This window comes from Bufo bufo, chromosome 5, assembly GCF_905171765.1.
Source record: "Bufo bufo chromosome 5, aBufBuf1.1, whole genome shotgun sequence".
NCBI lineage: Eukaryota > Metazoa > Chordata > Amphibia > Anura > Bufonidae > Bufo > Bufo bufo.
The window spans coordinates 381494742-381522445 of NC_053393.1; the positions used below are offsets into that span (position 1 = coordinate 381494742).

Genomic DNA, 27704 nt, shown 5'->3' on the forward strand with positions numbered 1-27704 from the left:
AAGAGATGGCCTATCCTCAGGATAGGCCATTACTAGATGATTGGTGGGGGTCTGGCACCCCACCGATCAGCCATTCTGTGTAGCGCTGTCGTTGGAGCTACAGAGCGCTGTCCACATTGTAGTGCACTGCAGCGCTGCTCCCATCGACTCATCCCTGTATAATCAGAAGGCCCTAACAGTCTATTAACAAATGGCTATTCTAAACCAGACAACACCTTTAGTAAAGTGGAGTTCACAAAATGTGGTAAACCGTAATAAGTGAATGTACAATGAAAGTATCACAAACAGAAAAAATACGCCTTCTTTAGAAACTTTCTTTATAAAAAACAAAACTCATTTGCTTTTACATTTTGACACAGTGCACATTAACTCTTTACCTCAATAATATTACTTTGATAAAAATACCATATAAACACTCATTTATAAATTATGACACAGTTTCCCACAAGCTCCTTTGAGATTTAGATTCATACTAAACATCTGTCTTACTGAAAAATAAAAAATAAAAAAAACTTTCTGTACAATTCTTCCAGATGAAGTCTAAATTACCATAAGGAAAATCTACTATTTTACATACTGGCTAAGCATGATTTTAAGTACAGGAATTACATGGGTACACTGGAATAGTTACGCCTACTTTATCACCACAATACGGTATCTCTGATATAATGCTCACCCTTTAACACCAGTAATACATGATCCACTTCTGTTGACCTAGCCTATGCACAGTAATATATATGGTGCTGGGAGGAGGAGGGGGGGGGGGGGGGGGGGGGTGTTCCAGATTTCTACCCATTTCAAAATGTAAAAAGAAACAAAATCAATACATCTACAGAGACCTACCGTAGTAAACGGTGGGTATGTTAATTTAATGTACATACACATGATATAAGGTGCAAAGAGTGGACATCGGGGGCTATCAGCATGTAATATGTATGTCAGAAATTCTCACACTAAACCCCAAGGCCTAGGCAAAATGGCACATTTGTTCTTTAAACAATAAAAATCTACAAAAATATCATATTTATATGTACACTGTAAAATCCTAATAATTAAGAATATGTACAACTATTGGGTATGTAGCCCCTCTCATAAAGAAGCCATCTGTGCCAAGGAAAGTTTAAATAGCTGCGCCTGATTGGCCAGTTCTGTCACGCGGTCCACCATGTCCTGTAAGGACGGAGCACTTGGGTAGTTCAAGGCGGCCATTTTGGTGGCCAACACAATATTTTTAAGCAGTTCGCACAGCTGGTTGCTGGAATTCATCAGTCTATGGCAGATTTCCTTTGTGGAAACTTGTCTGGAAAGGGTGTCCCCGATAAATACCAGTTTGTGTGCGCTCAGGATGACAAATTTGCTGTGGGCCACAAAAATCCTGGGGGGCTGCGCTGTGCTCATGCAATTGAAGAAGGCGTCGATGGAGTTGAGGAGGGAGATGAAGAGGGTCTCGCACTGGTCGGAGTAGAAAGACAGTAGCTGCTTATCTTGAGGCGTCAGAGTGCTGTTTTCAGCAGGAACGCTGCAAAGTGATTTCCACTTTGAGATATCATTTTCCATCGGTGTGGTAATCTCCTGCTCCAGCTGCTGGAACTGACTCAGCTGCAACACAGATAATGAAGAACATGAGCCTCTCTCCTTTCTAAAAATAGAGGCCGGCAGAAAGGAAAAAAAAATGGTAGAAAGTTTACCTGATGCTGCTCCAGTTGTGGTTTCACTTGCTTCATAATATTTTCCTTCTCTAGAAGTTCTCTCTGGTGACGCTCAAATTCTTCTTTACCCTAAAAACATTTCCGTCATTATACACGGGAAATGCCAAATCACATAAAAAAATGACAATGATCTTATAGAGAGAGGATAGAAAGGAGGGGGGGGGGGTTCTGCAATAAAAATTGCAAGAAATAAAACTGATCCAGCCTAATCTTGTAGCCAACTTGTGTGCAAATAAAGAATTATGAAACCTAAAAACAAAATGGTCTTTGATGGCAACCAATCACAACATTTCAGTGCTCAGCTCTAATTTTTTAAATTGCTTGGGTAAAGTGAAAGCTGAACAGTGATTGGTTGCTAGGGGGGGGGGGGGGACGACGACGACAAAGAACGTTTTTCTTTTTGTCAGTTTTGATTAACCTGCCCCAATGTTTATCAAACTGGTGTAAAGTAGAACTGGCTTAGTTGCCCATGGCAACCAATCAGATTCCACCTTTCATTGATCACACCTCCTTTGGAAAATTAAAAGGTGGAATCTGATTGGAATCTGTAAAAAAAACTGTGTTAGATCAGTAGTCGGGAACGCAACTAAAATCCGCTTCAAAGAAGTAACATGCCACTTCTGAAGTGAACTGGAAAGCAGTGGCAAAAAAAACCCTCCATGTGCACCATTTTCCACACTGAAGTCAACGAGAAGCTATGGCGGATTTTTGCCGTGGGAACCTAACCTAAATTTAACTAATCTAATCTATAGTGTACAGGTGAAACTCGAAAAATTCAAATATCGAGCAAAAGTCCATTTATTTCAGTAATGCAAATTAAAAGGAATTGCATTAATGCAGCTTAAAATTAGAATTTTGTGAAAAGGTTCAATATTCTAGGCTCAAAGTGTCACACTTTCAGGTTTTCATAAGCTATAATCATCCAAATTATAACAAATAAAGGCGTGAAATATCTCGTTTTGCATGTAATGAGTCTATCTCTCATGTTAGTTTCACCTTTTAAGTTGCATTACTGAAATAAATGAACTTTGCACGATATTCTAATTTTTCGAGTTTCACTTGTATATAAAAGCAGCAGGCATTAATTTGTGGTCAATTAAAAGGGGCGTTTTATCACCCTAATATGCAGCTAATTTAGACACATTAAAGTGCAGAGACAGTGAAGTAAAAAGAATGCTGCTGTTAAATGTATAACACTGTCTAGCTGCTGTCTGAGCAGGACTGGTTGCCTCCATTTGCAGAGTTGCCCAAGTGGGGTGAGGTGGCCAGGTCTTACTACACACTACAGTCTGGCACTTGTTTATACTACTTATTGGTGAGTGTTCCTGTCAGGCTGCTCAGCTATGATAGCAAATCATAGGCAAGATCACATCATTACCATGTATTGTAGAGTACTGTAATGTGGAGTGAGGCCATGACCCCATACCTCCCTTGGCAGCTCTGTAAGTGGAGTGAACCAGTCCTACCCACATTTTAGGACAGGTTGCGGCCATTTAAATCATTCCTGGAGAACCCCTTTAAAATATGTGTCTTCTTCTATGCAGGCACTGAAAGAATATAGGAGAGTCTACCGTCTGTATCAGCGTATATGCACCTGTGGAGAAGAGGAAGGACCCAGAGTAGTGGTGACCTGGGTAAATCAAGTGATGGCTTTCATCTTGCTCACTACTGATGAGGCCACTCGCCACAAACCAGTGTTTACACATCCTATCTATGGCCACCGGGGTACTGTGGTAAGGAATTTACACTTTGGTATGCCACTTATGGCATTTTAGAAATTTAACTAGTGGCCACCTCTTTATTAAACTTTCTTTGGGGTACCATGGAATGCTCACAAATATGGAGTATATCTGGTCCTTCACAGGGGCCACTTTTGATGTTCTATAAATTACCACATACACAATTATGTATACAAGAAAAGAAACCTATCATTCTGTTACCTGTAAGTGGACATAATCATAGTCATCCATCCAACTTCTTACTGAACCTTCCCGACTCTTAAAGTTTGGATTGAGCTCATTTCCAATTTGTGTCAGTGGTTGAACTGCTTGTATAGTCTGGGGCTTTGGGCTGCTGAACATAAAGTCTGAATTACTATTGATGGCATCTGAAGGTTTCTGATTTTGGAGGTTTGCTTGCCTAAATAAAACATCAGCATTGACACTGATACTGGTGGTTAACTGCTTAGCATCATCTACAATTGTCCGGGCTACCATGACAAATCTTTCTAGGCCATCACATTTGTTGGCAGCTTTGTTATAAGACAGAACATTGAGGGACCAGTTGCAGTTGTTGAGGTCCTGGCTGGTCTGAGCCAAGATTTGGTGGGAATCGTCCAGTCTCTGCAATTCTCTTTTCATTTTATTATACAGGCTAGGCTCTGAAATAAAAGAGGCATTTATTGTAGCCCCTTTTGAGAATTGGAGAAAGTCATACAGAGAACGCTGTACTTTGTCTACTGCAGAATGTATTTCATTTATGTGTCTTTCCATGAAGGAGTATGATCGCCACTCGGCATTAACAAAAGTCAATAACTTGGACACGCACGTTTCCACCGTTTGTTGAAGTCTCAGCAACAATTCTATGGCAGAGTCTGGGTCCATTAGGAGTTTTTTGTCTTGAGAAGGTGAAGATGCCACAGATGATTCCTTGGAAGTTGTAGAAGATGTAGACATGTTGCTTCTAGTGCTTCCAGTGCTAGAGAAGGACAACCTATTTACACCATCGGTCACATCCTGCATTCGCTTGCAGTCCTGCTGAACTTGTGGTGGGAAATCATAGATTCCCTCCTGGTCATCTGATCCAGTATCACAAGAGATGTGAACACCTCGAGGAAAGTCATAGTCATCTGCTGCTGTCTGACTGAGCTGGTTACGGGGAAAGTCATATACACTGCCTTTCCTTGAAGCAACCTCAGAGTGCAATTGGCTAATACCATTTATTTTCTTGCACTGCTCTTGACATGTCTTGGAACTTGGAGGAAGAGTGTCATAAGTTGCTTCTGGCCTTTGTTTCATTGATGATGGAAAGTCATATGCTCTATCCTTAGCAGAGGGTAATATGTTGTAAACCTGAAAATAGAAGTATAACAAATTAATCATTTACAGGATTTTGGAGATGGGAATGCCCATATAAGTTTTACTGATATGGTTTGTTGATTGAAAGTTGATTCAACTATGTATAGTATTGTTATTTCTCATTAATAGTACTGTACTGAAAAATACTTTTATACTAAGGGTGGGTTCACATCACGTTTTTATGCCTCAGTTTGACGTATACGTTACAAAAAAGTATATATAAATATTTTTTACAATGAAAAATGTTCTATGGTGAACAGATGCCACTGTATGGCATCAGTCTGAGGCATCCGTTTAACATTTACGTTTTATCTATACGTTAAAAGGATGAGAAAAAAGTGATGTGAACAGTGAATCCACCCAAGATAAACCTGTGTCCAGGGGCATGTAAATGTAACAATCTGTGTATATGAGACCCAGCGTAGCTAAAGTATAGTTTAGGCTGGGTTCACATCTGCGCTTAATTCCGGCAGTGTGTTCCGGCGGAGGAACAGACTGCCATAATTCACTGTATACGGCCCCCTAAAAGACATGGATACTTACCGCCTGGGGAGGAGGAACATCATAAATTCCTTGTTCTCTGGCTGGACCTAAGCACATGTTATTTTTAGTAGCTGGGGGAACATCATATACCTAGAATAAAATGAGGTTGAATGGTATTAATATGAGAATTTTGGGCACTCTTATATTACACAAAAAAAGAAAAAACATATGCACATTATAGTACTGTACTTTAACTGAATACATCACTAAGGCCTTAATCACACGACTGTATTTTCGGTCCGTGACCACATTTTTTTGCGGATCACACACAGACCTATTCATTTCTATGGGTCAGCAAATAATGTGCATAGCATATTGATGTAATCTGTGTGCTGTCTGTATCCGTGCGGCTGTGCTGCATGATATGGAACATGTCCCATTCTTGTCCGTTTTGCAAACAAGAACAGGCATTTTGTCAACGGGGCCCATGGCATTCCATTGGAGGTATATACTAGGAGATCCTCCCAACGTATAATTCCAGTGGACACTATAAAATGCACATGAGATAAGACTAAAAGTGAATGTTTTTCAGATTGAGCATTTCTGTTTGCTTTGTCACTGATTTCCTTACATACCCCTTGAGGTCGAGCAGGAGGGGTGTCATAGACATTGACCAGCCACTTTGGTGAAGATTCATAACCGTACCCTTGTCCTATCCTCACGGGTGTTATGACCTGTGAAAATGCAAACAAATTACAGTTTTACTAAAAAAACTTTATAATTATATCGTTTTTAACCTGCTGCTGTTAATTGCAAAGGTCACATATACTATACTGAAACGTATGAACTGTGTATGGGATGTTTATCAGGCAAAACAGGGTTAAAGATCCTCCGCAGTAATGATCGCTGTTCTCTGTAAGGCTGCATTGACGTATGTAGCGGGTATAATTATGTGAGCGAATCATTATAGCTTTAACTGCATATCGGAGGAGTCCAGTGTCGTAAGCCAGGGAGAAATTATAATTCATTCTAATTAGGGCACCAGGCATGTTTCTGCAATTATCATTATCTAAAATGAAAGCTTAAAGGTCAAGGCCGATGAAAATGTCGGAAGACTGGTTAATATTTCAAAATTAGTGATATCTATTTTTTTTAAAGGCGTTTTTCCTGTAAACAACATTTATCATCTACCCACAGGATAGATGATGATCGCTGGGGGTCTGACCAATCATGAGACTGGGGTCCCAGAGTGTGAATGGTGCAGTATTGTACATGTGTGACAACCATTCACTGCCTGTGGGGCTGATGGAGACGGTGAGGACAGCGCTCCACCTTCTTCATCAGTCCTACAGACAGAGAATGGATTTATCACCTATGCTGGGGATATATTGCTTTGGGAGAAACCCTTTAAAGGGGTTGTTCAAGTGTATAATACTGATGACCTATCCTCACTGGAGTGGCCTCTTCGAACAGCTTATCAGTGGGAGTGCCAGTAGTCGGACCCCCTCCGATCAGGTACTGAGTATTAAAAGGTGAAATACTAGGTCCACTTACTCCTAGACTGGAACACAAATCAGCGAGTCAACCACTTAGGCTACGTTCATATCTGCGTCTGAGTCTCTGTCACAGAGTTAGTCAAGAATGGCAGAGAGAAGAGTCCTACATGCAGGACTTTTTCCCATGCCAAAAAACAGTCTCCCAAATGGAAAACTAATGGATCCCATTATAATCCATGGGATCTGTTAGGCTCCGTTCCTACAACGGGGCAGAAGAATAGAAATGAACTGCGCTGATGTGAAACAGCCCTTATGATGTTAATTTGGTTGGCACAGCCCTACAGGTCCCATCAGTTTTACTATATGGAGGGTCATTCTTGTATATTCTCCTGCAATAAGGGGCACCGGATAATAAAGGAATAATGGGTATCCAGGCTCATCTTTCAGTAATCCTTCTAAACAAATCCCTTCACCAGCAGAAAAGATTTCCACAAGTGTCTAGTGCAGACTTCAACATCTGCGTGGGATGACAATACTGTCTCTGGAATGGAGGATATTGTCATTGTAAACTGCTCATCCATTACAGAATACCCAGGGACATTCCAGACTTGCGTACGCCGTCCCTCGGAATGCACTTCCTGACTGCCATGATAACGTGCTACAACCCACCGGTAACCCCTCAATTATACAACAGTAAATTCTGTGGAGTCAAAGCAGCAGCTGGAAAAGCCTGCTCATAATGCACGCCGTAACCCAAACATCCCCTCTGAGTGTAGCCGGGGAGCACGTAGCTAAAGTAGCCGGAACAGATAAGAAGCAGCAGTGTCTGCTATCAGATGGACTGGGGCTTTACATCTCTAAATCAGAAGACCAGATGAGAAAACACTGCACCACAGCCACATGACTGGGAAGGCCGGGATCTGAGAGGAGGACTTTCCTCACATGCTAGGCTGAAGCAGGGTCCTATCACACATACAAGATTCTGTCCAGACCTGATCATTTACTTTGGTTACCCTTTAAAATAAATGGAAAAAAAATTAAATAAAAAATATATATATTATATATAACCAATACGGCGCTTTTCCAGTTTCCATAGCGACTACCACGCTGATTTGTAGACTTATCTGCTTTGTCATATAGCGATATATTTCGCATAGTACTCTAGGACAGTTCGGTGGCCGCTCTCTTAGACGCACTAGTTGTCACGCAGCTTTCCCAGACAGTTCCTACTTGTATTGCTAATTTTAAGGGCTAATGACATGGCTGTTGTTGCTTTGCGGTCCGCAAATTGCAGATCCGCAAAAACATGGATACCGGCCACGTGCGTATTAGAGGAATGACATAACATATAAGAATAGATCTTATAGATGCTCCAGAATTGTTATTATATGGGGGAATGCAAGTACTTACTAGAACAGACATGTCAGGAGAAGCGACAGGTCCTCTTTACTTGATGGACCAAGTACAATTTTTTGTAAATTGCAGGGAAGGCACTAAAATAATATTTAAAAAAAGTTATACCGTCATTCCATCACTCCAATCTTCCCTGCCAGCTTTTTGTCATGACTGTAGTAGTGATGTGCCCAAATACCACGTATTTGACCGCTGCTGCCAATCACTGGCCTCAGTGGTAGTGTCATATTCTAGTGATCACAGTCACATCATGGCTGCGGGGAGGATCGGAGCAGTGAAGCTGGAGCGGAGGGCGTTTGGAACGAGGAATATAACTTTATTCATTTTTTTTCTTTTAACTTTGACAACCCCTTTAAGTCACTGTATTATTTGTGTTCCTCAAACGTGTTGGTCTCTATATATTAGAAAAAAAAAAAAAAAAAAATAGATGTCGCCCACCTTCAGTGTATATACCAGTCAATTCTCACAAAGACTTTTCCATGACCTGTCCTCCCACTGTTTGCACACCCACGGCCTCTTTACAAGCCCTACACAGTGAGAGATCAGAAGTACAGGAACGGCCCACACTGAAGTAATGCACTGTACTGTGTAATTTCCTCCGCTCTCTGAGGTTACTAGACTTCCTGTTGCTCACATTTCAGTTCCTGGTCCTTCCATTAAGAGGGCGATTTTCTCATGGCGAGGCAGGGGGAGAACAATGCACGATTTTGTGTGAGAAAATAGTGAAACAAATCATTTCTTTCCGCCGCTGGACAGGCTCCAGACATCAGAAAGGCAAGGTGACGGCCTGTAAACCTCCAGCCTGACCCCTGCCCTGAAAGATCTGCTGTCATTTCTTACAGGCAGTGACAGGTGTCCCTGGATGCCACCAGTGCTGCCTTATGTCCTTGATGGCATGACATTTTTTTCAACTGCTTTGGCTTTTCTTTGATCAGCGGTATTGTACGGGCTGCAGTTTGGGTCTTTCACAGAGAAAACTAGCTGCAGTATCTGAAACTTGCCCCCATGGTCCAGCAATCATTAGGGCACGGCCACACGGTCAAGTTTCCCCGATACAGTTTTGGAATTCAAAAAAAAGAGGAAAAGTTGTATTGATCCACTCCTGATTTTTCGGCTTCCAAAACCTGACCATGTGGCCGTGCCCTTACTCTTTATAAGGTAGCGCCAGCCATTGATTTCATACTCTGCTCAGAGTCAATAAATGCATAAATTAACCTCAATAACATAGTAACATAGTACATAAGGCCGTAAAAAGAGACATTTGTCCATCCAGTTCGGCCTGTCATCCTGCAAGATGATCCAGAGGAAGGCATAAAAAAAAACCTGTGAGGTAGAAGCCAATTTTCCCCACTTTAGGGGAATAAAAAATTCCTTCCCGACTCCAATCAGAATAACTCCCTGGATCAGAATCAGAATAAATACCCTAAAAGAACAACACTATAGGGTGATCCTGTGTATTGCAATGTAAACGACGGCCTGGCAGGAGATAAAAGCCCGAGCTCCGCATACAGCGGCTCCATATATCCTGCGCTAAAACAAACAGGTAAATAATATTCTGAGAAGCGTTTCATGACTAACAAAAGCCGTACTGACGGCACCGTGATAGCCGGGGCTGCCCCAGGTAAAAAAATGGAGTGTATGGGACTGGGCAAACAGCAGGTGTTCTCGCTGTACAAACAGTCAAGACTGAACAGGGCCTATCTATGCACGCAAGCTCCTCAGGTTAACTCTTTACAAGAAAGTGGACAAAAAGCATGAGCTCATTCAGGGGATTATGACATTCGCAGGATGTCCATTCTTTGTGCAGTTCTTTGGTGTAGATTTCACCCTTTTTAACGAAAGGGTGAGATCAAATCGAAGAAAGACAAGCAGTTTTTGGTGTGGAAACGCCTGGAAATATTCTGCTTATAAACCTGAAACCTTGTAACTCATGCACACAAGCGCATTTTCTTTCCGTGTCCGTTCAGTTTTGTTTTTTTTGCGGACTATATGCGAAACCTTTGTCTGCAAAAAAAAGTTACTCCATGTGCATTCCATTTCAGTTTGTCCGTTCCGCAAAAAAAAAAAAATTGAACATGTCCTATTATTGTTCACATAACGGACAAGGATAGGACTGTTCTTTTATGGCCAAGCTGTTCCAGAATACACACGGACATCATCCGTATTTTTTGTGGATCCGTGTTTTGCAGACAGCAAAATACATATGCTCGTGTGCATGAGCCCTTAGGGTGCGTTCACATGTTGCGGAAACGAAGCAGAAAATGAGCAGATTTCACTCTCTGTATTGCAAAGGGTGAAATCTGCAATTAAAATTCGCAGTATAAACTGACATGCTGCAGATTTAGATTCGGCACTTCAGCTCAGTCCCCTGTGTGGATGAGAACTGCTAAAACTCCTTCACTTTGAGGGCACTTTACAAGCGTTCAGATGATCACATTCATGTTTACTTTGCTGTGGCGAAACCCAAATGTCTGCAGCAAATGGCGTTTCCATCAGTATCCCACCAGCTATGTTTTCTCTGAGGGTGGATTTTACTCTTGTGTGGCCAAATATCTGAATCATGTTAGCTATAACCCTGCTCTCAGACACTGGGGCTAAAAAAAAGCAGCACTCCGCCTGTAGTAATGATTCAATCTGTTAGCACACATAGCAACAGCCTTCTGAAAACGCTGACTCCGGCGAAGAGCAGCGACATCAGCGTGGACAGCTCCAGTTTTTCTTTTTTGCAGACCCATTGAAATGAATAGTTCCGTATATGGTCCGCAAAAAAAACCAAAATGGACACTGAATGAAAATACATTAGTGTGCATGAGGCCTGATTTTGTGGACTGAAATACAGACATGGCTGTGTGCATGATCCCTAAAGTGAATAGACTAGGAAGAGCAGAACCAAAATACTCAGTTGGTAAATCCGGGACAAATCCCCACCCAATTTTATCCTGGGACAGCCCGAATTTGCAGGGACTGTCTCTGAAAATTAGGGACAGTCCCTGCAGACTTGGGACTATATAGCAGCAATGCTAACATAATGTTGATGTTATTCTCCTTACAGAGGATACTTCAGAATTTTTATTACGGTCCCTACAGTCTGTATATTGATCTGGAACATCCCATGTCTGCTGGTGGGCAGCCAGGGAGGCAGTGGGAAGTTGAGGTCCTCCAGCTAATCTGCTAGAAGAACTTCCAATACTAAGAATAAACTAGGAAGGACTATTCATGGTCATCATTTGGCTGACACCTCATGGCCAACAATTTCCACCTGACCATCACTATAATCTTTAGATAGGTGAAGACCCTGCTTAATTGCTGGAGTCCTTGAAACCACTACAGGCTTCAGCACGGTTATGGAGAATGTGAGATAGGAACAATTAAAGATTTGATGGCTGCAGAAATCCAGTGGGGCCCTTCAAAATGCGAGATGACCAGTGTTGCCACATCTTACATCACAGGAATGGACTATGGAAATGGGCCGGACTGGCCAAGAAAAGGACAAAATAACTAGTCATTGCCATTATCAAGAAGACCTTTGGAGCGTTTCGTCACATGCTGGTTATAAGAGCAGTGGTGTCTAGATAACCGTTCCCTCTATTAATCACTGCTGAGGAACAAGGTCTTATGATATGAATGTAAATGTAAGGCTTTCTAATCCTACAATTCTAATTCAGCAAGAAGCATCAAGTCACTGTCATCAGACAGCAGGTGTCAGTGCGATACTACGGGGTGGAATCCGACTGACCCGACTCCAAACTAAATCAAAGAGTCCTCTCATGTTAGTGGAGATCACAATGAGGGAGATTTATCATTGCCTTGTGCCAGAAAACACTGCAAACACTGTGTTTGAGACATTTTATTAAATGGCACTTGTACGCCGCCCTTGCCCACAGTCTGGCGCAAGGGCCGACTAGGGATTTGCCTAAATTATGACGAGGCCTGTGTCACGTCATACGTTAGGGACATCTGGCAGTGCAGGGGATATAGTCCGCTGTAAAACACTGGACTAGGATAATGTATTTTATCTTGTAATTTGGCCAGAACATACCTAAACCACAGAGACTATGCTGCCATGACACAACCATGTGGAGCTCCATTACAATGCTCTGATGTAGCTGCTCTCTGTTATAACGGAACCTATAAACTAACGCCAATGCGAACCCGCCCCAAGTTGACGATATGTATGCTATGCCCATGCCATTAATGTATTGATGCACTAGGATCTTTCCCCTACTTGCCAGCGGTTTTCTGCTATTGTCGCCATGGTCCAATTGGACCAAAACTAGATAACAATCCTATGAAGGCCTCGTGCACAGGACTGTATCTGTATTTTGGTGTGCAAACCACAAATAATGGATACCTTCTGTGTGCATAACGCAATCAATGCAAATGGCTATTCTATACACTCTGCTATTCGCACTATCCGCTTTTTTTTTGGCGGACCCATAGAAATGAATGGATCCATGTGACATCTGCAAAAAAAAGAAAAAAAGAAAAGTAAAAGCGGATGAGACACGGATGCATAATATGCGCATGCGCAAGAGGCCTAAGGATGACTTTCCTTTATGTGTTTCAATAGAAAACAGAAACTGATCCCAGAAGTGGGGCTTTACTTTGAAGGCTGGGTGTGAACGGACAGCCACCACTTTCAAGCCGTTCCAGGCCGGACGGCGAGGGAGGATTTCAAGGTCACGGTGTGGTTAGTTGGTGGTTTTCATCAGTCCTTTATTGCATTCCATTGGAACAGATGGATGAGTGTTATATATCGACTCTCTCTGAACTTAACAAGTTCACAAAATAAGTCTCCAGGTCTCAGTAATGCTGAGCCTAATCCCCTCTTCACTATGCAGGGATTTCGCTGGAATTAACACCATGTAATTGCTCCGTTTTGCTTACGCTCTAAAAATGCAAAGAAATCTATTCTGGTTTACTTGCTTTATTTGTCGTGTGAATTTTTATGTTATTTTTTGCACATTTAAAGAGATGAATGTAAAAGGCATTATTTTCTTACACAAAGCATGATGCATTATTTCCGAGCCCCCTAAAAGGGAGTCACCGCTGTGGTTATTTAAAAGGAGGGCAGTGAAGACAGGAGCAGCTGTGCCACCTACAATGTGCCCATCCTTAAGTGGCACGCCATGTGGCCGATTCTTCCTGAACTGGCCTGATGTCTAGTCAAGTGATCCCAGCTGCATTCACTGAGGCGATGAAGGTCTGTGGGTAACACAGGGCTCTGTAGCTCGTGTGTCTTCGGGTAATATACACGGTCGGAATAATAATTCTGCACATGGCATTGATCAAAACCAAGAGGAGCTTCTCCAAGTGTTATGAAACAGAAATTCCACATGGGAGCCTTGGTTTTCCAAATATGCATTAGAACGAGCGGAAAAAAAAAAGTCGGCTGGAGTACAAGTCCCACAAGAAATATTACAGAGGTCTGTGAGCTGGGGAGAAAAACGTCTGACCTCTCTGCCAATATAAGCTGGCTTTCAAAGGCTAAACTGCAATAGCAGCCAAGCACTTCCTTCACTGCGCTGCCGGCGTCTGCTCGCAAATGGCGAAAACATATTGACAACTGTCTGTAAAGTCTGGTGCTTCAGAGCGCTGAGACACAGACCCATCACCGCAAACCACTGTACTCTTCATTGTTGAAAAGCTGCTTAACATGTCCTATACTTACTTAAAGGGGCTATCCCCTGACTAATGTAAAAAACGAAAATCAGACATCATATAGTACATGACAGCCACTTTATAACAAAGCTAGAACCAGCCCTGTACCTCACATGGATCCAGAGACCTCCCCATTCACTGCTCAGCTAGATTCATATCAAGCTGCAGCTCAAAGGGTGTGTCCTTTCTGCTGCAGCGCTCTCCCATTCACAACCCAGGTGGCAGTTGAAGGATGAAACTGAGCATGTGCGGCCATCTCAGTGAGCCAGACAAAGATAAGAAAAAACAGCAGGTGGCGCCATACAGATACATGTTATTGAATAAATCAGTGGCTATGCTAAATTTTTAATTATATGCAATTACAAAATAATTCAGATCCAGGTGCTGGTTTGAAAACTGTAGAATATTATTTGTGGGACAACCCCTTTAATGCTTGCACTTTGTAATATTCTCCCTGTTAAAATGCCATGCATAAGCACTATGCACTTTAATGGCACTTGGGCATCACAGAAGGGGGTCCCGGATCCCTATCCCTATGAGCCAGATCAGAGAGTCATTGAAGGGGTTGCATTATCAGTGTGATCAATCTCCATCCTTGTAATGTATGTATCTCCGTTCTGGCTCATAGGGCTAATCCCAAGTGGAGAGCCCCTCCCTCCATGATGTCCATATGGAGGGGACATAAGGACAAAGGTTGTCTTCATGAGACAACCCCTTTAACAATAGGACCTGGGTCGTTCATGCAATATATTAATCTGAATAGCCACCATGGAATACTACCGGTACATAGTCAACCAAATCATCCCCTGGCAAAAAAAACTGCTGTTCGCCAATGGTCTATGAAGTCTGGCCAGCTAAACTAAAGGAGTTAGTCTGTGAGGAGATGACCTCTTTAGGGTACGGCCGCAGGGGCAGCGTTTCTCGTGCAGATTTGGCTGGAATTTCCACTGCTGATTCCCAGATTTTGCTGCAGATTTCAGTATTTTTTTTTAACCTTTCAAGTACACAAAAAAGTAAATTCACGAAATAAAAAATAAATATATATTTTTTTATTTTAAATAATATCAATTTACCTTGACACCTGGAGAACCGTCCATACTTTCTACAAACTGTGGAGTTTTCTTTAGGTCTTCTAAATCATGACTCCTGTAAGCCTTAAACATGGCTGGACTATAGTGAGATGGAGGAACCTGGTAGACAGAATCCTGAATAGAGCTTTGTGGCACCTGATAAATTTGCTGTTGGTAGCAGGACTGAGGAGACGCTTCCTGCTTTGGAAGATCATCATGTTTAGAAGGGTCTGACACAGGCCCAATGAGAAGCTTCAGTCTATTTCCTGGTGCAATGCCTTGGCGACCATGTAATGAGCAGAGCCACCACCCTTCCAGACCTCCAGTGTTCTGCTCAATCACTGTTAAGATATCCCCTTTCCGGAAAGACAATTCTTCGGCACATTCTGGAACGTTATCGTACATAGCTCTCGCCATCAGATTCTAAACACAAAAGAAAATGATTTTGGTTAATTAAACATTTATTTATCATATATATATTAGATGTATAGTAATATACCGTTATCTGATTCGTAAACCTGCATGGATTTTTACTAAATCCGCCATGGGTGAACATGAAATTAGACATCTCAATCGTCTTATTTCTACTTTCTTGTTGTTGTTGTTTTTTTTGTCTATCAAAAGGCACTCCCAGAAAACTTTTTATTCTCTGGCCTATTAAAAGATACATGATGTAAAGTGTTGTGAATGTAATCTGTTAACTGGTGACTATATTCGGAAGTTATACTCTCCCTTCTGCTCCTCAGCAGTTTCATGTGACCGACACACTCCAACTGATTACATTCACAACACTTTACATCATGTATCTTTCTAATGGGCCAAAGTGTTCTGAATGTAATCTTTTAACTGATGACTGTATTCGGGAGTTATACTGTCCCTTCTGCTCCTCAGCAGTTTCATATGACCGAGACTCTGACTCTCCAACTGACACAGTGTCTTATGTCGCTGTCATAAGAATGAATACAGATGCTGTGTCAGTTGGAGTGTGTCGGTCACATGACAGCTGAGGACCAGCAGGGAGAGGATAACTCAAGAATACACTCACTGGTAATAAGATTACCGTCACTATAATTTACATCATGTACCTTTGTAATAGGCCAGAGAATTTAAATATGGAGGGCTTCTTTAAGTAGTTTTCATTTACCCTCATCTTAAAAATCACAGATTTATCTTAGACTAGAGATGGAAAAATGAATCCAGCCAGCAAAGGAGGCAATATAGACAATCACAATACATTAGTAAGTGCCTTGTATTAACTTTCTCTACATGATAAATGCTACCCCTTTAACTCCCATGTGAAAAAGCAGGTTGCTAGTTATCACTGAACATCTGAGCACCCACTTTACAATGCAGAACCTGGCTATAGTCAGTGCTGAGTGAATATTCATGCTTGCCTACTGTTACCGCTGTAAGCAATTCACCTATTTGTTCTGCATGTTTAGTTGATGCTTGATTTCACACAAAATACTGCAGGTTACTACTGAGCATGGGAACAATGGCATATTTTTCTGTAGATAAGTCTCCTCTCTACAACTGGATGTGGTTTATTTTAAACATGTCTGAAAAAAAATCTAAATTAATAACCTAAATGAACTGAGGTGCACCACTAAAGCTCTTTTCTAAGTTATTAAAGTGTGATTACCCCCCCCCCCCCCTCCCTCCTTTTTGTAATGGCGGCAGCACATTTAATAAATCCTTCACTGAGAGAAACAATGTGATCCTCAGGAATGCCATAATGCTTCAGACTGGAGAATTATCTTTCAGCAACTTCTCCAAGTAAGGGCAAGATCAAAAAAAGCAGAATAACAGGAGTCATCTTTCTTTAGCCTTGTGACAGTCTTATAATACTGCAATATTGAAGAGGATATAAGCACTGGCTCCTCAGCCCGATCAAATGATAGCAACCAGTAAACAATAGGACTGACGTGAGCAAGTGCATTATGGGTATGTACAAATGTATCACTCCATTCATTTCATTATTAATAGAATTACTGCTGGAAGATGCAATAACTTTTTGGCAAAGGTTGCAGGAAAACTACTTTCCAAGGGTATGTTCTCCACCAGAAGAGAATATACAGCAACAAGTGCTAGTCAGCAACAACAAAATACCTGTATTATCCCGAGTGACTTCTCTTACTATACTTAGACACTTACTATTGGAACTTCACACCTTTGGTAAACTAACCTTTACCACAGACTTCTTTCCTTGCACAACCCAGTGGCATCAGATAAGCGCCAAGCAGAATTTCCATGATTCATACAGGTACATGTACCAGATACATCAACATAGTACTTCTTTTGATGAGGTCCAAAAGAGGATAATACAAGCCAACCATAACTGACCAGCTAACAACATCACTAGGAAGAATTATGATAGAGTCTGAAGAAATCTGCTGATAAATATCAGACAGAATTTGATGGGTCTATTAATAAGTGCTCTAAGCAGAAGGTCTGTATGGATAACTACCCCCTAAAACATTCTCAACCCAAAAGATCCATGTAAACCCATAATTCAAGACTATGGACACCTTTGGGACATTTTTTCTTTACATAAATGCATGAAATGTTGGCAGACTAGCGGTATTACAATATGGATTTAATAAAAAATTAGCTTTGTTTGGCTTTTGCAGCTTCTGAGTATCACAGTATATAGCAGGTCATTTTCCGTGAAATCCACCAGAAGGCTTGTCTGATGGATTGGTCTCCAGCTCTTCTCTATGATCTTCTAAGCTGATTTATGACCAAATCGCTCAGGAGAGGTTGGAGACTACACCACCAGACAAGATTTTATTTATTTTATGCACTTATATAGCACTACTATATTCCGCAGCGCTTTACAGACATTAGCATCCAACTGTCTCCAGTGGGGCTCAAAATCTAATTTCCCTATCAGTATGTCTTTGGAGTGTGGGAGGAAACCCACGCAAACACGGGGAGAACATACAAACTCCATGTAGATGTTGTCCTTGGTGGGATTCAAACCTAGGACCCCAGCGTTGCAAGGCACCAGTGCTAACCACTGAGCCACCATGCTGCTAATGGAATTCTGTTATGTACTGTGATAGTTATTTTTTATTTAAAAAAAAACAGGTTGAGGAATATCCAGAAAAAAAAGAAAAACGTGGATCTCACATCCACATACTACATGTCCAGGAATAATAGTTTGTTACCGGTGGTCAATGCCATAAAAACCATCATCATTTTTGGAGTACATTTAAATCAGACATTGAGCATAAAGATTTAAACAAGATTTTCTACCAACCATAGTAATAAAAAAAGGTTCAATTTGCCAATGATAGATAACTTCTTCCTGGTGTGTATGGGACCTCTCGATATTACAGTAGCCCATAAGTTAAAATATTTAGAATTCATATGGAAAGGTTACTGTTTTTCAGGTGAAATTGAAACTTATGACGCACTGACCAATGGTATTCAGATATTTATACAGTTCATTGAGTCATTGCAATGTCCAAATGCAGCAGAAAAATAAAAAGTCAATCATTCACTTCTGAAAAAGGAAGGTGCCTGATCTAAATCACCTTGAACAATAAACACTGTCATAAACATACGTCTGCGTGTAACCAGTAAAGCTGCAAATAGTCACGTCCCATGAAAGTGAAGTAAATCATGTCCTGTGGTGATATAGCACATTTTTCATGGACATAAAAAATACACAATAAAAATGACTAATTTAGGGTTGATCATACCCCGATTTTTCCCTTTCCCAAAAGGATGGATGAAGAAAAAACTGGATGAGAATGGGGTGTAATAGAGACTCATTATGATCATGATTGATCAGTTACTGCCCACTGTTATGCTTTTGAAATATATGCGGCATACATGGTTCGGCCGTGGCATATGGACAAAACTTAGCTAACCCTTGGTTGCCAGAGGTCACGTGTTTTTGCAGGTAAAGCCAGGGTTTTCCCTTCACAAATGTGTGGCGACTGGCACAGTTTCATCTACATATGGGTTCAAAAGCTCAGCGTTGTCTATCAGTGCCTTCTGCCCATCTCCTTAGTGAAATAAACATGCGTACTCAACTGAGAATGCATGTTTATGAGAAAATCTATAGGATTGAAGCTAAAGAATAGCTGCAAGAATGCCAACCTTGAATATCATGGGGCTTGTTGGGTTTCCGCTCGGGACGGAATCTGCGACGGAGGCCCCTAATGGAGCTTCTGACGCAAATGTGAACAAAGCTATATGCATGCTAAAGTAAAGGGATTATTTATTTAGGACAAGTGCTATTTGTTAGAAGGGTTCTTTGACAATAAGATTATTAGAAGTGCCCCCTGCAGCAGCTGTAATCTGCAATCTGGCAGCAAATATTCAGTTTCCCTGCAGCACCACCCCAGGAAAAATGGGGTATTACACATTCCTGATTCAAATCAATGGGATGTCTGTCAATTTCAGGACTAGATAGATAAATCCTCAGGGATACAATATACACATTACTTTTACAGAAGGATCTGCCCTAAGGGCTAAACCAGAAACACTATTATTAGTCAACACCTAGGGCAGGGTTTGACAGGCTAATAAAAATATGTATGGTATTGTCTTTATGTTCACTCAGTAAAAGCTGCAAATCCATGACTGCACAAGCCTAGAAAAGCAAAAAACACAGCACTATCACACAGGTAAATGATCTCACTATGACTAAAAGAGGCCACACCAAGTAAAAACACAAACATCTCCTTCTAGGCGTGTGTGAAGTCGTAGGTTCATTACCCCAGGCTCTGGCAAGGTGTGTTATTATGTACTTAAAGTAAAAGGTGATGATAGCAAAGGCTTCTTCAGATGGAGAGGGAACATGAAGCTAATTAATTCAGCAAGGGGCTATTAATAAGATGAAAAAGATATACAAATGCTACTGAGAGGTTAGAACTCACACCTGCTGCATTTAAGCGAACATGGGGTGGGCCACCTCTCTAATTATACAGTAGAATAAAACTGTAGACCTCCTCTGTGATCCATCTACACGTACAGTACAACATGTCCCACCTTTCACTGTTGGCTTCAGTTGTCTGCATATATTTAAAGGAATGGAATAATTTTTAAAAGCTTGTTTATTAAGATTTTTAATACCATAACATAAAATTTTCACCCATGGCCAGGGAGCCCAAATGTTTTCATAATTAATCCTAAAGCTATTTGATGGTGGCTTCCAGTGACGTAACTCTTGGATGTCTGCTGCACAAAGGCTTTCATCGCGGGCCTTCTAAATTCCCAGTAAGACTTCATCGTTCAGCACCCATTATACCATTGAAATTCGTGGAACCGCAACCAGATTTGAAGTGAATAGGACACTTTTTCCTAAAAGACCTTCAATTTGAATAAAGCTTGCATGAGCGTGACCAATTCTTTCCTTTCGCCTGAAAACAATTCTCTCATTGGATCTTTATGTCTGCACTGACTTGAGCATTGAGCAGTAGTTGTCAACTTTTAGAAAATATCAGGCCATTACAAAAAGGGTCACTTCATTCAGTATACATCAATGAGTATCTCTCCCTGTTGGGGAAGTATCTGCTAAACCTATTTGTACATCTCAAATTACGTCTTAAAGTATACGTCCAGATGGAATTAGTAAGCACACAGTGCTGCAGGAAAGTAAAAGTCTATTATTATCCAGGACTTTGATATTGATGATGCATCCTTAGGATTGGTCATGGATATCAGATTGGTGGGGGGTCCAACACCCAGCCGATCAGCTGCTAGTAGGACTAGCAGTGCAGAAACCTGGAAGCAGACAGCTCTGTACACTGTGTAATGGCTCAGCTCCCATTCTGAAGAATAGAATAAGCTGGCACAGCCACTAAACAGTGTACGGAGAAGTCTACTTCTGGGCTTCTAGCTCCATACTCTGTTAGTTCCCATGGCCCCAGCTCCTGCTAGTTGCTGATTGCTAGGGGTGCCGAGAGTCCAAACCCCACGACCTGATACTGAGGATGGGTTATTGGTGTCAAAGTCCTGGAAAATCCTTTTAAGATGTTTCTTTGTCAAATAATCTCATCTCATCTAGATCTTCATAACTTTTCAGTGAAAAAATAATGATCTTTTTGCATGGGATTTTCGAGACTTTAATACTGATGACCAATTTTCAGGATAGGTCATCAGTATCTGATCAGTGGAGGTCCGACACCTGGGCCCCTGCCAATCAGCTGTTTGAGAAGGCACTGGTGCTTGCAATACCTGCGCGGCCTTCTCTCAGCTTTTCCTAGGCCGCGTGATGTCACGTTCATTGGTCACGTGGCCTAGGCACATTTCAGTCCCATAGGAGTGAAAGGGGCTGATACCAAGCTAGACAATGTACCTCACTGTGCTTGGTAAGCACAGAGCTGATCGGCAGGGGTCCCAGGTGTTGGACCCCCAAGGATCAGATACTGATAACCTATCCAGAGGCTAGGTCATCAGTATTAAAGTCTTGGAAACACCTTTTAATAAATTTCGATTCTTACGCTGATCATATGACTACATAAATGAGTGTTAAATATGCAGATATTGCAGTCATATTTCCCATAACATCACCTTGAGTAGATGTGAATTACACATCTATTTTGGCATCCGGCCTGTCTGAAGTGAAGAGCTATGTCATGCTTTTCACGAGAAGTTAGTTTGTCTAAGGGATGTTCTCCAGAATTGGTTCACAGCCCTATTTACAAAGTTAGTGGACATTTAACGGCCTCAGAGGCCAGGAATGTGAGGGAGACGCAGAGCCCACAAAGCACATGCTGTTCTCCTCTCTACATAGCAAATACATTGAGTCGTGTGTTGCCTAGGTAATTACCGTCCTTCTCCTGCTATTCCTGTGAATCTCTCCAGTAAAAGTTCCCATGTTGCTACAGACTTGGGTACTTTGTAAGTTACTACAAAACTTGTTTGAAGTTAACCAGGCTGACTTTTTAAGAAAACTCTCATTTGCAGTTATTGCCATTTCTTTACATACTAATTAGAGGGTTGGAAACCCAGGCTAATAGACTGTAGGCCATGAAGACGTCTCCTGGTGCAGCCTTATTTACTACTCCAATCTAATCTAGTCATCATGGCGTCTGGATACAGCGATCTGTCACAAGAACACTGCAGATTGCCTTTTGTTACTACTTAAAGGGCAAAATGCTGTAAATCAGTAAAAGCCACAATAGCACATTCGGAAAGAAGTCACTTGACTGCTGTCATGTAGGGTTGTTTAAGAAACAGTTATATAATATGGGTAAATTAAAGGGGTATTCAGGGTGTGAAATGTTTTCTCCTACCTACAAATGGAGGATAACTATTAGATTGGTGGGGGTCCTACCGCTGGGACTCACACCGAGAACAGCTACCCCATAACCCCTCTGAGCCCCCAGAAATGACCAGAGAGACAAGTCGAGCATGTTCACTGCTGCTCCATTCATCTCTATGGGAATTCTGGAGACAGCCAAGTAAATCACTCAGAAGTTTCCAGAAACACCCATAGAGATTAAAAGAGCAACAATTCACGTGCCTAACCTGATGATCTATTCATTTTGGAGGGCTCTGGTACCTATACTCATGATTGGTGGCAGGCCAATTGATAGGAACCTTCCCCCCAATCTAATGGTTATGTCCTAGGGAATACCTTTTAACAACCAGAGTATCACTTTAATGACTCCTTTACACGTCAATTAATTACGGACATGTCCTGCCTGTTCTCCACGGACTTCACCCAAATCCATTGACTTGAATGTGTTTTATCCATGTTGTTTCCACTGACCATGGGTCAATGAACAAACGATTGAGACGTGTACGACTTTGGCCTGTGATGTGGACCAAACACACCCAGTGAAGTCTATGGGCCTGTGAAAACCATTGACAGAACATCCATATTTTCCGTGACTGATGGTAGGAGATGCTCTGGAAATCAAATTTTCAGTCTACCAATGCAATGAAATACAGATGATACACTGAGGGCAAAAAAAAAAAACACCAAAAACAAACCCTTCACAGACATCTTCATGGATGAAATGCTGACCTCTAATAGTATTTTGTTGATGGTGATAATGGTACTGCAAATTTTTTGCATTACACATGATTTAGGTGGATTTACAGTGCCCATAATTCAATGTACAACTTTTTTATATGTTGGTTTTTTGAACTGCACATCACATACCAAAACTGTAGATGATGCATCATGAAGCTTATGTAGGAGTCTGTTAAATCTGATAGTAGCTGCCAGGTGGAGCTTTACGGAAACTCAGAACTTAATCCCAAACTACCTGATCCCATGGCTAGATGGCCACTTTTACACTAATTGCATTTAGTTTGCTTAGAGGATTGACCAAATGGTGTTGATAGGTGGCAGTGGACGCAGAACTGCTATCTCTCCTACTCCATCATTTCCATATAATTAACAGAGCCTCAGGCAATACACTAATCCCCACAGCTCTGTATATCAGGGGGATTTTACCACCTCTGTACCACTCATATCAGTGGAAACCACCAAATTACTTGAAATATGATCCCATTTCTTTTTTCTGGAGACTTGTATCATAGACTTACTTGGTATTGGACTTGTGTTCTTTCTCATTATGATCCACTGTAACTGGTATAAGGTACCATGAAGTATCTGCATCGTCATATCAGAGCAGTTACAGTTTATTCAATCCTATACCGTCCTAAAATTTATCCCACGTGCCAAGTCAACAGTGATGTGCCATAATTCTAAGTATGAAAATAGCTCCAAAGACAACTTTCCATCTGAAATGGTCAGCGACGGGTCAAGAGAGACATTTTATTGTTGCCCACTTCCGCCCGAATGGAAATACTAACCAAGCTATTTTCTCATAAATGTGACTAGTACTAGCATGCCTGCACCTTCAGAGGAAATATGTCCCCAAATAACACTTGTAAATCTGACGAGGAGGGGCCTGTAAGTATACAAGCCCTTGAATGCCCTGAAATGAACCCATGCAATGATGCTATACGAAGGAAGACACTGGCCAGGACTGTATTTTGACATCCAGCACGCAGGAACAAACATTCCTCAACACTGAAATTGCAACACCAAGAAGAAAAAAATAGAGGTGTTATAGAAACCACAGGATTGATAAAAGTGTTAATAATATGCAAATGATAAAAAAAATGGAAACAAAATATTCAAAATATGTTGATTTATTAAGTATTGGAGTACTAGCGCCACGCGCATGCCCTTAGACGCCATGCTATCAATGAGGGTATTAATGGTTGTCTGAGGAACCTTCTGCCACACTGAATGCACTTGGCCACGCAGATCATCAAGATCTGCTGCTGGCAGCTCCCTTTGCAACTGTTGACCAATGGTATCCTAGATGTGCTCTCAGTAGCAAGTGTAACACACGGCCTGGCATTGTCCAGTTTAAAAATGGTTTGTGGGACACTTTGGAGAAATTGCCATACCACTGGTTCCATGACCAAGTCAATGTAACACCAAGCTGTTGAAATGAAGACTATAGGGGACTGGCTACTGAACATTATGCCACCCCACTCCATAATCCCGGGAGAGGGGCCGGCGTGATGTTCCCATGTGAAGGCCTCTTCATGGTGTTGACCACGTGGTCTCCAGACCAATAATCCCACATGACTTGATCAGATTTTTGAGGTTCTCTCCCACATGCCAGATTGGAGCTAGGTGCTTGAAAATTTGATCATTTGCAGATCAGTCCTGCTACTTCCTTGATTTGCATTACCTTACAGCTCGTCTTTCTTGGTCTTGCAATTTCAATGTTGAGGAGTGTAATAAGATGTGAAATTCCATGGTAAAGTGCTAGTTTTAATTGACCTGAGATGAAATGCATACTAAGAGGTGCCGGAGGTTGCTGATCCCTGAGCTAGATGAATGCGAGGTCTACTGCCTGAAGGTCTTGAATACACCCTTAAGAATAAGAAGTAGCTCATTGTGTCTCTTGGTCTTTGCTACTCAACATGTTATCTACTCGACAATCACAAAGAGCTTGTTCTGCACCTTACAGTAGACACAGTGTCATGTAGATAGGGACATGCACGCATGCTGAAACTGGAATCCCTCACCTCTTCAGCTTGTACCAGCTTGTGAATGCTGACCTTTAGGCATTCATAAACTAGGTCGGTGTTATCACCGCTGTGCATCCATCATATTCTGACATATTTCCAATTAGTGACAAAAGTTACACACATACAACGATACAACACACGCAAGATGTTAACACGCATACAAGCCTAGGTGGGGGGAAAAAAAATTTATTCATATCTGCCACATTGTTTCTCCAAAAAAAAAGTCAGAAAACCACACTACAGTGAGAGGACCACTAAAAATGACATTGAAAAAGTGGACTTCTAGTGGGTGGTCTTCTCAAACAGTTTGGCCAGCATGAAAAATATATGGTGGAACTGGAAATTTGGCACAAAAAAAAAAAAATCTGATATAGATGAGGGGGTGATCTTTTCAATGAGGTGTCCATAGTAATAAGTCAGAGCAAGTGGACGTGTATTTTCTCTTGAAGACATTTCGCTAGTCATCCAACTGAACTTCACAGTTAGGGCTGTTTCACACGAGCGGATGCCGTGCGTGACATCCGCTCCGTGAATGACAGCCAAGACCCGATGCAGACTGCAGAAGCACGGAGCTTCAACATGATTGATAATGCTCCGTGCCTCTCTGTGATCTCTTTACTACGAAATCACAGTGAGATAAAGTGGTCACTGTGATTTCGTAGTAAAGAGATCACAGAGAGGCACGGAGCATTATCAATCATGTTAATGCTCCGTGCTTCTGCAGTCTGCATCGGGTCTTAGCTGTCATTCACGGAGCGGATGTCACGCACGGCATCCGCTCGTGTGAAACAGCCCTTAGAATGACTTGTACAAGAAATCTCCAGCATTAAATACTGGTGACTCACGTCTGTTCACTGCTTCGCGATCTTCAGGGCTGCCTCCCATTTGAAATGAAAGGGAGACAGAAACCATGCAGCCACCAGCAAAACTTTGGTGTGGGAGTCCGTGCCAAAATTCCACCAGCAAAAAATGCAATGCGAACGGGTTTTCACACCTTATATACAGTAGGTGCTGGCCAAACATTCAGCTAACAGCTATCTCTCCGTATCCCTCCATACACACTCGACCAAGCATGCATGTCTTTAAGAGTGAAAAAGGGAGAATGCTGCTGCCAGACACCTCTTATGTCCCCAACAAGATGTTGTGCAGATGAAATCAAACAGCCCCAATCTTCTCTCCTCTGATACCTGTCATCTGGGGAGAGTCTGGTGGCCTCTGTCCACATTGGATGGTTGGCCAGCTTGAGATGTCCCTTTAAATGATCATTTAGTTGTTGATTGTCTAGGTAAGATGCTCAACCAGTATGTTCAATGAGCCATGGAGGCCACTCACTGCTAGTCAGGTTGCCAAAATAAGGTCACCATCACTCCTGAGAACTTTACAACACATCCAGACTCAACTCATTAAGACCTGCACCCCTAATTATGAAGGTGTTATAGGCATAATGATAACTATTAGTCATGTCACATGGTAAAGTGAAATCTCTAGGATCACCATCAATCCTATCCAAGGCTGGGGCTACACACAGAAACAGCTTGACTACTACTGTCTAAAATTAAGAAAACATAAACCTTACGAGAACCAAAGTGATCAGAATAAGATAGCTTTGATGCACCTTGACTGACAGGTCAGACCCTGTTCTCTTCCTTTCCCCACCTCTTGGTTGGCTCACTTCAGACCATTTTGGAGCACATCACTGATCATCTTAAGCCTCCACTTAGCCAAACTCCTTTTCTGAACCCCTTGCGAGGCGCAAAAAGAGTCTAAAACACATTAAAACTCCGGCGTACTGCATGCATGCCAGGTTTTATGTGTCGGAGGAAGACTTCTGGTGGATCCGGCATAGTACATTTGTAAATCTTTTTGTTGGTGAAATTTTTTCATTTCCCTTGAAAAAAAGTTGGTCAACAAGCAAATCGCACAAGACTACAATAGTTACCAACAGTGTGCAACCTCCGCCGACAACTAATAGTGTTGAGCGCAAATATTCTAATCGTGAATATCGCCACGTAAAGAAGTCGCGAATACTTAGAATATAGTGCTATATATTCCTATTTGCGAATAGTGTTGAATATTCTAATCGCGAATATATTGCATTGCCGATTTTCACAATTAAGTAAACAATGACGAGATCACGAATTCATGGCAAATATTCAGCCAACAATTCGCGAAATATCGCAAAATTTGAATATTGCCTGTGCCGCTCATCACTAACGACTAATAGATAAAAGTTTAGGAAAATACTGAAAACAAAGTAGCCCAGCTTCCAACCAAAGAGACCAGCGGAGTCACTTGGCATGCGGTCTCATTAGTAGTAGCTGACTTGCCGGAATTCCATCAAACTACTGGTTGTGCCAGCCGCCTCCGAGGGGTTAACCTCTGTCATTCAGCCTCCACATACCGGAGGTGGGGGGCTTCTACACACATCTCCACATAGTACCCAGCATACCAGCTGTGGTGAAACTACAACTCCTAGCATGCACACGCGCTTGGCTGTTCTCCAAAGCCCCCATAAAAGTGAATGGAGCATGCTGGGAGTTGTAGTTTCACCAGTGCTAGGAGGTTGCTAGCCCCTGCCATAGAGGCAGAACTGCTCTGTCACCCACTTTTCATCCATACATAGGCTCTAAGAGCTCACAGCCCCCTCACCTTGTACTTCATGTTTGCAGGTTTCCCGGTCTCTGCCGTTAAGAAGTCCACATTAGTGAAGTGTGCAGCAATGTCTGCGGGGCAGAGGACGCTCGTCTGTCGCACTGGGCGCCGCGCTGA

General features: G+C 41.9%; 1 protein-coding gene across 1 annotated transcript; it reads right to left on the bottom strand.

Moving 5' to 3' along the window:
* Window positions 1-300: 300 nt before the first annotated feature.
* On the bottom strand, window positions 301-27704 carry NEDD9 (neural precursor cell expressed, developmentally down-regulated 9). Its single transcript, XM_040432321.1, has 7 exons — window positions 27585-27704; window positions 14913-15332; window positions 5905-6003; window positions 5330-5419; window positions 3650-4780; window positions 1689-1778; window positions 301-1599 (listed from the first exon to the last, which is right to left on the bottom strand). Exons 1-7 carry the CDS (start codon window positions 27594-27596, stop codon window positions 1090-1092), a joined length of 2352 nt encoding a protein of 783 aa, XP_040288255.1. The 5' UTR covers window positions 27597-27704; the 3' UTR covers window positions 301-1089.

Coding starts and splice junctions, on each gene's coding strand:
- NEDD9 (XM_040432321.1), bottom strand. Junction 5,420..5,904: donor CTCCTGCTCGACCTCAAGGG/GTATGTAAGGAA, acceptor ATTTTATTCTAG/GTATATGATGTTCCCCCAGC. Junction 1,600..1,688: donor CACAACTGGAGCAGCATCAG/GTAAACTTTCTA, acceptor TCTGTGTTGCAG/CTGAGTCAGTTCCAGCAGCT.